At 42.6% G+C, this 12,533-nt stretch overlaps 1 protein-coding gene across 1 annotated transcript in view; it reads left to right on the top strand.

Moving 5' to 3' along the window:
- The window catches only part of LOC129815776 (E3 ubiquitin-protein ligase RNF123), a 289,130-nt gene that overhangs the window by 116,973 nt on the left and 159,624 nt on the right, over nt 1–12,533 (top strand). Inside the window, exon 33 of the mRNA XM_055869888.1 lies at nt 11,081–11,156. Within this exon, the coding sequence (XP_055725863.1) occupies nt 11,081–11,156 (76 nt within the window). The remainder of the gene's footprint in view (nt 1–11,080; nt 11,157–12,533) is intronic.

The raw sequence follows: 12,533 nt of genomic DNA, 5'->3' as shown, positions 1-12,533 counted from the left end.
TGAACACTCTCTCTCTCTCCAGCTAGGTTGAAATCAGCAGCTAATTGAAACTAACTCCTGGAACAGCATGTTCTCTCTGTCTCGCGCTCTCTGTCTCGCGCTCTCTGTCTCGCGCTCTCTGTCTCGCGCTCTCTGTCTCGCGCTCTCTGCAATACAAGGAGTGTGTGTGTTCCCATGTGCAAGTCTAATGTGAAAACTCTCTCCAGCTAGGTTGTAATCAGCAGCTAATTGAAACTAACCCCCGGAACAGCATGTTCTCTCTCCGATTAAGATGAGCTTTATTAGCATGAATGACAAAGCCACTGTTTCTGAAGTGAGATACTGAGATACTAACAGTAAGAGTTAAAAAAAAAAAAGTTACCCTTTATATTAAGTTGACCATATTACTATGTAACGCAGTAATAACTGTTAAATTAGTAATTACATAGGTTTTACTGGCTGTCTCTCTCGGCAAATAGGGTTGTTGTGGAATCCGTTATTACACGTTAACTTCCTGAAGGTTATTCCACATGTGTGGAACTACTGGTGTTATTACACATTTTGTAGTTCCACTATGTAACTAATGTTTTGTAATTACACATTTTAAAATCACCGTATTAATAACGTAAACCAACATATGAGCTTGTTCCGTGTACAGTTGAAGTCGGAAGTTTACATACACTTAAGTTGGAGTCATTAAAACTCGTTTTTCAACCACTCCTCAAATTTCTTGTTAATAGACTATAGTTTTGGCAAGTCGGTTAGGACAGCTACTTTGCGCATGACACAAGTAATTTTTCCAACAATTGTTTACAGACAGATTATTTCACTTATAATTCACTGTATCACAATTCCAGTGGGTCAGAAGTTTACATACACTAAGTTGACTGTGCCTTTAAACAGCTTAGAAAATTCCAGAAAATTATGTAATGGCTATAGAAGCTTCTGATAGGATAATTGACATCATTTGAGTAAATTGGAGGTGTACCTGTGGATGTATTTCAAGGCCTACCTTTAAACTCAGTGCCTCTGCTTGACATGATGGGAAAATCAAAAGAAATCAGCCAAGACCTCAGAAAAACAATTGTAGACCTCCACAAGTCTGGTTCATCCTTGAGAGCAACTTCCAAACGCCTGAAGGTACCACGTTCATCTGTATTAACAATAGTACAGAAGTATAAACACCATGGGACCACACAGCCGTCATACCGCTCAGGAAGGAGACATGTTCTGTCTCCTAGAGATGAACGTACTTTGGTGCAAAAAGTGCAAATCAATCCCAGAACAGCAAAGGACCTTGTGAAGATGCTGGAGGAAACAGGTACAAAAGTATCTATATCCACAGTAGAAGAGTCCTATATCGGCATAACCTGAAAGGCTGCTCAGCAAGGAAGAAGCCACTGCTCCAAAACCGCCATAAAAAAGCCAGACTACGGTTTGCAACTGCACATGGGGACAAAGATTGTACTTTTTGGAGAAATGTCCTCTCGTCTGATGAAACAAAAATAGAACTGTTTGGCCATAATGACCATAGTTATTTTTTGAGGAAAAGGGGGAGGGGCTTGCAAGCCGAAGAACACCATCCCAACCGTGAAGAACAGGGGTGGCAGCATCATGTTGTGGGGGTGCTATGCTGCAGGAGGGACTGGTGCACTTCACAAAATAAATGGCATCGTGAGGAAAGTAAATTATTTGGATATATTGAAGCAACATCTCAAGACATCAGTCAGGAAGTTAAAGCTTAATCGCAAATGCGTCTTCCAAACGGACAATGACCCCAAGCGTACTTCCAAAGTTGTGGAAAAATGGCTTAAGGACAACAAAGTCAAGGTATTGAAGTGGCCATCACAAAGCCCTGACCACAAGAAATAGGCTAGGACCTGGTAACGCCATGGTTAATAAATAGGCTAGGACCTGGTAACGCCATGGTTAATAAATAGGCTAGGACCTGGTAACGCCAGGGTTAATAAATAGTCTAGGACCTGGTAACGCCAGGGTTAATGAATAGGCTAGGACCTGGTAACGCCAGGGTTAATAAATAGACTAGGACCTGGTAACGCCAGGGTTAATAAATAGACTAGGACCTGGTAACGCCAGGGTTAATAAATAGGCAAGGACCTGGTAACGCCAGGGTTAATAAATAGGCTAGGACCTGGTAACGTCAGGGTTAATAAATAGGCTAGGACCTGGTAACGCCAGGGTTAATAAATAGGCTAGGACCTGGTAACGCCAGGGTTAATAAATAGGCTAGGACCTGGTAACGCCATGGTTAATAAATAGGCTAGGACCTGGTAACGCCAGGGTTAATAAATAGGCTAGGACCTGGTAACGCCAGGGTTAATAAATAGGCTAGGACCTGGTAACGCCATGGTTAATAAATAGGCTAGGACCTGGTAACGCCAGGGTTAATAAATAGGCTAGGACCTGGTAACTCCAGGGTTAATAAATAGGCCAGGACCTGGTAACAACAATTGATATGCACACCCTGTCAATAACGGGCTCCCGAGTGGAGCAGCGGTCTAAGGCACTGCATCTCAGTGCTTGAGGTGTCACTACAGACACTCTGGTTCGATTCCAGGCTGTTTCACAAACGGCCGTGATTGGGAGTCCCATAGGGCGGCGTGCAATTGGCCGTGGTAGGCCGTCATTGTTCTTAACCGGCTTTCCTAGTTAAATAAAGGTGAAATAAGATAAATACTAATATTAACATCTACTCATTTTCAATTTGTTTTTTTCCATGCTAAGACCTGGCTCAAAGGCTCAATCAAGTGTAATGTAAGAACAATTTTGTTCCATAGGATATACATAGGATATACTCTACCAACTGAGCCCCGTGTGGCTCAGTTGGTAGAGCATGGCGCTTGCAACGCCAGGGTTGTGGGTTCGATTCCCACGGGGGACCAGTACAAAAAAAGTATGAATGTATGTACTTGTAAGTCGCTCTGGATAAGAGCGTCTGCTAAATGACTTAAATATAAATGTAAATGTAATATACTTTATCATGTAAATACCCTGGAGCAAGCAACTTAATGTAAAGTGAAACCTAGTAGGGTACACCCTTTATAATGACCTACCTATTAGGGTACACCCTTTATAATGTAACAACCGTTGTCGACAATAAGCTAACGAGGAGAAATTAGGAGACAGGAGGACATTTAGGAACAACCCTTTTAGTTTCATTGTACTTTGTTACGTTGTAAAGTAATCTAACAACCAACTATGTAACTACTTTATTACAAGGGATATACATGTATTTACAATGTACTGACCAACTTAATGTAAAGTGATTATTTTTATGACTTTGTAGTTACCATTAACAAACTTAGCAGACTAGGCTAACACGGAGAAATAAGAAGACATGATAGTTTTTCAGTTTGACTTTACTTTAAAAAACCCTGTCGTGGAAAATTCTTTGTTAAGTGAGAGACTTTGTTATTTCTTCAAACAATCAATTTTTATTGTCGATTTTTATAAATATATATTTTTTGCAATAATTAAGCTGGTCAACGACCACCCCATCAGTGATGAGAGCCCAACATTACAGAGGAATCATGGTTCTTGTATAGCTGACACTAAAAATGCTTAGTCATGGCTGGTTCCACCCCTCCCCGGCAGCTCGGGGCATCAAACAGGCTATCTTGGGTTCATCTTGTGAGTTAAGTGCACTGGCTGTTGTTTCTCAGACACAAAGATGATTAGAGACGAAGATGTTCTACTCCTCCAGGCTATCTCGGGTCACAAACACCAACTCATTCTATGGAATGCAGGCTGTAGGTTTTATCACCAAGCCATTACAAATCAATTGCTAGCGCCCATGCCCCAGAGGCCCAACTCAGTCACGCTCACAAAGATGAGAGTACTCATCAAAGCTTTTCGATGCATAATCAGTATTATAGCAATCTTGTAATTTTTCTACCATATCCCTAGAGTTGATTGTTGTCCTGGTGCATCATTCTAAGTAACATAATACAAAAATCCCAATTCTATCGGTTTAAGCTAGAGATATACGTTGTTTTTTTTGCGTTGGATCCACCACATCTGTCGATGTCGCAGTTCTGCACCTGTGTGTTTGTTGGACTTTTTCTAAAAATGTATTTAAATTGTTTTTTTCCCTCATCAATCTACACACAATATCCCATATCACATATACATAAGTATTCAGACTTTTTACTCAGTACTTTGTTGATTACAGCCTCAAGGCTTCTTGGGTATGGCACACCTGTATTTGGGGAGTTTCTCCCATTCTGCAGATCCTCTCAAGCTCTGTCGGGTTGGATGGGGAGCGTTGCTGCACAGCTATCTTCAGGTCTCTCCAGAGATGTTCGATCCAGGTCAAGTCTGGTCTCTGGCTGCACCACTCAAGGACATTCAAAAACTTGTCCCGAAGCCACTCCTGTGTTGTCCTGGCTGTGTGCTAAGGATCATTGTCCTGTTGGAAGGTGAACCTTTGCTCCAGTCTGAGAACCTGCTCCAGAGTGCTCAGGACTTCATCAATGATCTCTGTACTTTTCTCTGTTCATATTTCCTTCGATCTTGACTCCCAGTCCCTGCCGCTGAAAAACATCCCCACAACATGATGCTGTCACCACCATGCTTCACCGTAGGGATGGTGCCAGGTTTCCTCCAGACGTGACGCTTGGCATTCAGGCCTAATTTTTGTTTCATCAGACCATTGAGTCTTGTTCTCCCATCTCCACAGAGGAACTCTTGGAGCTCTGTCAGTGACCATCAGGTTCTTGGTCACCTCACTGACCAAGGCCCTTCTCCCCCTATTGCTCAGTTTGGCCGGGCAGCCAGCTCTAGGAAGAGTCTCGGTGGTTCCAAACTTCTTCCATTTAAGAATGATGGAGGCCACTGTGTTCTTGGACCTTCAATGCTGCAGAAATGTTTTGGTACCCTTCCCCAGATCTGTGCCTCGACACAATCCTGTCTTAGAGCTCTACGGACAATTCCTTCGACCTCTTGGCTTGGTTTTTGCTCTGACGTGCACTGTCAACTGTGGGACCCGATATAGACAGGTGTGTGCCTTTACCAAATCATATCCAATCAATTGAATTTACCACAGGTGGACTCCGATCAAGTTGTAGAAACATCTCAAGGATGATCAATGGAAACAGGAGCCACCTGAGTTCAATTTCGAGTATCATACCAAAGGGTCTGAATACTTATGTAAATAAGGTATTACTGTTTTTTTTTCTATACATTTGCGAACATTTCTAAAAAGCTGTTTTCCATTTGTCATGTTGTGGTATTGTGTGTAGATCGATTAGATGTAATGTTTTTCCTCATCAATTTTACAGTAAGGCTGTAACGTAACAAAATGTGGGCTCTGAATGCACTATACAATGTATAAAGGTAGTTTTGTGCCTACTGGTCTCAAGTTTTAGAACATCTACTCATTCAAAGGCTTTTTTCTTTATTTTTACTATTTTCTACATTGTAGAAATAATAGTGAAGACATCAAAACTAATGATATAACACTTAAGGAATAATATAGAAACCCTAAAAGTGTTCAACAAATCAAAATGTATTAGAAAAGGGTGGCTATTTTCAAATAGCCACCCTTTTCCTCTGACAGCTTTGCACACTCTTGGCATTCTCTCAACCAGCTTCACCTGGAATGCTTTTCCAACAGTCTTGAAGGAATTCCCACATTCTGAGCACTTGTTGGCTGGTTTTCCTTCGCACTGCGGTCCGACTCATCCCAAACCATCTCAATTGTGTTGTGGTTGGGTGATTGTGGAGGCCGGGTCATCTGATGCAGCACTCCATCACTCTCCTTCTTGGTCTAATAGCCCTTACAGAGCCTGGAGGTGTGTTGTGTCATTGTCCTGTTGAAAACTAATGGTAGTCCCACTAGATGGGAAGGCATATCGCTGCAGAATGCTGTGGTAGCCATGCTGGTTAAGCATGCCTTGAATTCTAAATAAATCACTGACAGTGTCACCAGAAAAGCACACCCACACCATGACATCTCCTCCTCCATGCTTCACGATGGGAACCACACATGCGGAGATCATCCGTTCACCTACTCTGCGTCTCACGATGACAGTGGTTGGAACCAAAAATCTCACATTTAGACTCATCAGACCAAAGGACAAATTTCCACCGGTCTAATGTCCATTGCTTGTGTTTCTTGGCCCAAGCAAGTCTCTTCTTCTTATTGGTGTCCTTTAGTAGTGGTTTCTTTGCAGCAATTTGACCATGAAGGCCTGATTCACACAGCATTTATTTGGGCTACAATTTCTGAGGCTGGTAACTCTAATGAACGTATCCTGCATCAGAGGTAACTCTGGGTCTTCCAGTCCTGTAGCGGTCCACATAAGAGCCAGTTTCGTCATAGCGCTTGATGGTTTTTGCAGCTGCACTTGAAACTTTTAAAGTTCTTGAAATTTTCCGGATTGACTGACCTTCATGTCTTAAAGTAATGATGGACTGTCATTTTGCTTTGCTTATTTGATCTGCTCTTTCCATAATATGGACTTGGTCTTTTACCAAATAGGGCTATATTTTGTATACTAGCCCTACCTTGTCACAACACAACTGATTTGCTCAAACGCATTTAGAAGGAAAGAAATTCCACTAATTAACTTGTAACAAGGCATACCTGTTAATTGAAATGCATTCCAGGTGACTACCTCATGGCTGGTTGTGAGAATGCAAAGCTGTCAAGGCAAATGATGGCTATTTGAAGAATCTCAAATATAAAATATATTTTGATTTGTTTAACACTTTTTTTAGTTACTACATGATTCCAAATGTGTTATTTCATAGTGTTGATGTCTTCACTATTATTCTACAATGTAGAAAATAGTAAAAAATAAAGAAAAACCCTTGAATGAGTAGGTGCTCTAAAACTGTTGACTGGGTGGGTGTGTGTGAAACATCCCTTTTTCAGAACCCTGTCTTTCAAAGATAATTTGTCAAACCCCAAATAACTTCACAGATCTTCATTGTAAAGGGTTTAAACACTGTTTCCCATGTTTGTTCAATGATCCATAAACAATTAATGAACATGCACCTGTGGAATGATCGTTAAGACACTAACAGCTTACAGACGGTAGGCAATTAGGTCACAGTTATGAAAACCTAGGACACTAAAGAGTCCTTTCTACTGACTCTGAAAAACACCAAAAGAAAGATTACCAGGGTCTCTGCTCATCTGCCTGAACGTGCCTTAGGCATGCTGCAAAGAGGCATGAGGACGTGGCCAGGGCAATAAATTGCCATGTCCGTACTGTGAGACGCCTAAGACAGTGCTACAGGGAGACAGGACGAACAGCTGATCGTCCTCGCAGTGGCAGACCACGTGTAACAACACCTGCACAGGATCGGTACATCTGAGCATCCCACTTGCGGAACAGGTACAGGATGGCAACAAGAACTGCCCGAGTTACACCAGGAACGCACAATTCCTCCATCAGTGGTTAGACTGTCCGCAATAGGCTGAGAGAGGCTGGACTGAGGGCTTGTAGGCCTGTTGTAAGGCAGGTCCTCACCAGACATCACCGGCAACAACGTCACCTATGGGCACAAACCCACTGTTGCTGAACCAGACAGGACTGGCAACAAGTGCTCTTCACTGACGAGTCGCGGTTTTGTCTCCCCAGGGGTGATGGTCGGATTCGTGTTTATCGTCGAAGGAATGAGCGTTACACCGAGGTATGTACTCTGGAGCGGGATCGATTTGGAGGTGGAGGGTCCGTCATGGTCTGGGACGGTGTGTCACAGCATCATCGGACTGAGCTTGTTGTCATTGCAGGCATTTTCAACGCTGTGCGTTACAGGGAAGACATCCTCCTCCCTCATGTGGCACCCTTCCTGCAGGCTCATCCTGACATGACCCTCCAGCATGACAATGCCACCAGCCTTACTGCTCGTTCTGTGGATGATTTCCTGCAAGACAGGAATGTCAGTGTTCTGCCATGGCCAGCGAAGAGCCCAGATCTCAATCCCATTGAGCACATCTGGGACCTGTTGGATTGGAGGGTGAGGGCTAGGGCCATTCCCCCCAGAAATGACCAGGAACTTGCAGGTGCCTTGGTGGAAGGGGCAAATCTGGTGCAGTCCATGAGGAGGAGATGTACTGCAGTACTTAATGCAGCTGGTGGCCACACCAGATACTGACTGTTACCTTTGATTTTGACCCTCCCCCTTTGTTCAGTGACACATTTTTCCATTTCTGTTAGTCACGTGTCTGTGGAACTTGTTCAGTTTATGTCTCAGTTGTTGAATCTTGTTATGTTCATACAAATACTTACACATGTTAAGTTGGCTGAAAATAAACGCAGTTGACAGTGAGAGTATCGTTTTTTGCTGAGTGTTTATACATTTATTTTATTTTATTATATATATATTTTTTCTAAATTTATGAATATGTTAATGCCTTTGTCTGGGCTATAGTAGTAAAGGCCAAATTCAATGTTTTATTTTTTGGATCTTTTTTGTTAATTCCTAAAATTCAAAATCAAATTGTAGTTCTACATATGATTTAGCTTTCTTAAAACAATTCCATATGTCATCATAGACCCCCCCCCCCCCCCCATTATGACACAGATTCATTTTCACGCCATTCAAATAGCTTTTCCCCATCAATGTACATTAGCTAATAGTGGTGAAATGAAATATATTTTTTTGTGCATGATTTCCAAATGACATCAGTTAGACCTGTTGTAAGGAAATAGAAAACTGTGAAAACGACCCAACCTGTTTCTGATAAGATGTGCAAAAGTGAAACATCTCAAAATAGTGAAATAACAATATAAACGTAATGTTTTATGACAATTTTAATAACAATTATTAACAGAGTTGGAAAAAGTTTTGACTTTACGTTACCAGCGCCTATCTATCTACATTAGTGAATGATGGGGAAATTATACAAAAAAAAGCTAGCTAGCTTTTACCAGCCTGTATTTTAGTTATTGCGTTGAGTCTGAAATGTGGAATATAGTTCTCAAAGCCATTAAAGAAAAGTAAAACTGAAAAATGTCTCCTGGTTTAACCTGTTGTCTGCGAAGGTTACGTTGTGACTACATAGTCATTATAAAGGTTATACTTGCTTGCCCCTGGCTAGGTACATGATAAAGTATATCCTGTGTAACTACACTGCTCTGACATTACACTTCATTCAGTATAGCTTTTGAGCCAGGTCATAACATAGAAAGAAACACAGTTGAAAATCACTGGTAGTAAATGACAGGGTGTGCCTTACAATTGTTGTTACCAGGTCCTAATGTATTTACCAACCTTGGTATTACCAGGTCCTAGTCTATTTACCAATCCTGGTATTACCAGGTCCTAATGTATTTACCAACCCTGGTATTACCAGGTCCTAGTCTATTTACCAACCCCGGTATTACCATGTCCTAGCCTATTTACCAACCCTGGTATTACCAGGTCCTAATGTATTTACCAACCCTGGTATTACCAGGTCCTAGTCTATTTACCAACCCCGGTATTACCATGTCCTAGCCTATTTACCAACCCTGGTATTACCAGGTCCTAATGTATTTACCAACCCTGGTATTACATTTACATTTACATTTAAGTCATTTAGCAGACGCGACTTACATATTACCAGGTCCTAGTCTATTTACCAACCCTGGTATTACCAGGTCCTAGTCTATTTACCAACCCTGGTATTACCAGATCCTAGTCTATTTACCAACCCTGGTATTACCAGGTCCTAGTCTATTTACCAACCCTGGTATTACCAGGTCCTAGTCTATTTACCAACCCTGGTATTACCAGGTCCTAGTCTATTTACCAACCCTGGTATTACATGTGGATTGGTTGATAGTGACAGATTATGGTTCTCCCTCCCTTGTTTCTCCATCCTCCCTCCCTCACCCACTTAGTGTGCCAGCCCAGTCCTGATAATTTAACACTCTCTTATTCCGTCTGAATGAACGATTCATCAGGTGCAGGATGGACAGATTCTCGACCAGAGCAAAATGGAAACAATGATAAATGGATCTAGACAATACGCATACGATGTGCTTTTACTTTCTGGTCTGTTTCTTTTAATTGAAATAAGAATTATTGAATAGTTTGTAACTCCCTCCCTTTTCTCTGTCTCGCTTTCCTTCCTCTCTCTCTCTCCTTCATTCCTCCCTTCCTTCCGCTCTCTCTCTCCCTCATTCCTTACTTCCCTTCTGTCTCTCTCTCTCCCTCATTCCTTACTTCCCTTCTGTCTCTCTCTCTCTCTCATTCCTCCATTCCCTTCTGTCTCTCTCTCCCTCATTCCTTCCTTCCCTTCTGTCTCTCTCTCCCTCATTCCTTCCTTCCCTTCTGTCTCTCTCTCCCTCATTCCTTCCTTCCCTTCTGTCTCTCTCTCCCTCATTCCTTCCTTCCCTTCTGTCTCTCTCTCTCCCTCATTCCTTACTTCCCTTCTGTCTCTCTCTCTCTCGCTCTCTCTCATTCCTCCATTCCCTTCTGTCTCTCTCTCCCTCATTCCTTCCTTCCCTTCTGTCTCTCTCTCCCTCATTCCTTACTTCCCTTCTGTCTCTCTCTCCCTCATTCCTTACTTCCCTTCTGTCTCTCTCTCCCTCATTCCTTACTTCCCTTCTGTCTCTCTCTCCCTCATTCCTTACTTCCCTTCTGTCTCTCTCTCCCTCATTCCTTACTTCCCTTCTGTCTGTCTCTCTCTCCCTCATTCCTTACTTCCCTTCTGTCTCTCTCTCCCTCATTCCTTCCTTCCCTTCTGTCTCTCTCTCTCCCTCATTCCTTACTTCCCTTCTGTCTCTCTCTCTCTCTCTCATTCCTCCATTCCCTTCTGTCTCTCTCTCTCTCTCTCATTCCTCCATTCCCTTCTGTCTCTCTCTCTCTCTCTCATTCCTCCATTCCCTTCTGTCTCTCTCTCCCTCATTCCTTCCTTCCCTTCTGTCTCTCTCTCCCTCATTCCTTCCTTCCCTTCTGTCTCTCTCTCCCTCATTCCTTCCTTCCCTTCTGTCTCTCTCTCCCTCATTCCTTCCTTCCCTTCTGTCTCTCTCTCTCCCTCATTCCTTCCTTCCCTTCTGTCTCTCTCTCTCCCTCATTCCTTCCTTCCCTTCTGTCTCTCTCTCTCCCTCATTTCTTCCTTCCCTTCTGTCTCTCTCTCCAGCTTCTGAACCAGGTGTTAAACAGAGTGACCGCAGAGAGGAACCTCTTCGACCGTGTGGTCAACCTCCGTCTCCCAGGTAGTGCTCATTCTCCTCCAGTAACTTCTCCTACTCCCAATATTATTGTATACTTCTAGTAGTATTGCAGTATTAAACAAGTGAATAGTATAAGTACAGAGATTACACCACTCTTTCACCAAGTCTGCTATTGACATTCTAAAATCTGTAACTGCTACTACCCCTGCAGTGTTTTACCACTACTGATGTAGACAGACATACTGTACCACTGGTCAATATAATGCAGACAGACATACTGTACCCACTGGTCAATATAATGCAGACAGACATACTGTACCCACTGGTCAATATAATGCAGACAGAGATACTGTACCCACTGGTCAATATAATGCAGACAGACATACTGTACCCACTGGTCAATATAATGCAGAGATACTCTACCCACTGGTCAATATAATGCAGACAGAGATACTGTACCCACTGGTCAATATAATGCAGACAGAGATACTCTACCCACTGGTCAATATAATGCAGACAGAGATACTCTACCCACTGGTCAATATAATGCAGACAGAGATACTGTACCCACTGGTCAATATAATGCAGACAGACATACTGTACCCACTGGTCAATATAATGCAGACAGAGATACTGTACCCACTGGTCAATATAATGCAGACAGAGATACTGTACCCACTGGTCAATATAATGCAGACAGACATACTGTACCCACTGGTCAATATAATGCAGACAGAGATACTGTACCCACTGGTCAATATAATGCAGACAGACATACTGTACCCACTGGTCAATATAATGCAGACAGAGATACTGTACCCACTGGTCAATATAATGCAGACAGAGATACTGTACCCACTGGTCAATATAATGCAGACAGAGTTACTGTACCCACTGGTCAATATAATGCAGACAGAGATACTGTACCCACTGGTCAATATAATGCAGACAGACATACTGTACCCACTGGTCAATATAATGCAGACAGAGATACTGTACCCACTGGTCAATATAATGCAGACAGAGATACTCTACCCACTGGTCAATATAATGCAGACAGAGATACTCTACCCACTGGTCAATCATAACACATCACACCCAGTCTGAATAATTCAGAGATGAAGGAAAGAAAATATCTTTGTCAAGGTAGCACGCCCTCGATTGTTCTCCTGGCCCGAGCTATATTAATATCACACACTTCTGATAGTGGGTGTTTTCCCTGGGCTACGGTTTACTACTTACACTCTGACGTGTGAAAAATCAGATCATTCACTTTAGCTGCAGGAAGTGAAGGTTGCCTTCACCCCAGCAGAGCCATTCCTCAGAAATGACAACGTGGAGCTGTGTGATGCATTATTCACAGCCACTGTGTTCAATGTGTTGACTGATGCGTAGGGTCTTTTTCTAGGAATTTTGTCT

This window comes from Salvelinus fontinalis, chromosome 18, assembly GCF_029448725.1.
Source record: "Salvelinus fontinalis isolate EN_2023a chromosome 18, ASM2944872v1, whole genome shotgun sequence".
Lineage (NCBI taxonomy): Eukaryota > Metazoa > Chordata > Actinopteri > Salmoniformes > Salmonidae > Salvelinus > Salvelinus fontinalis.
This window is presented reverse-complemented; position numbering and strand designations above follow the sequence as displayed.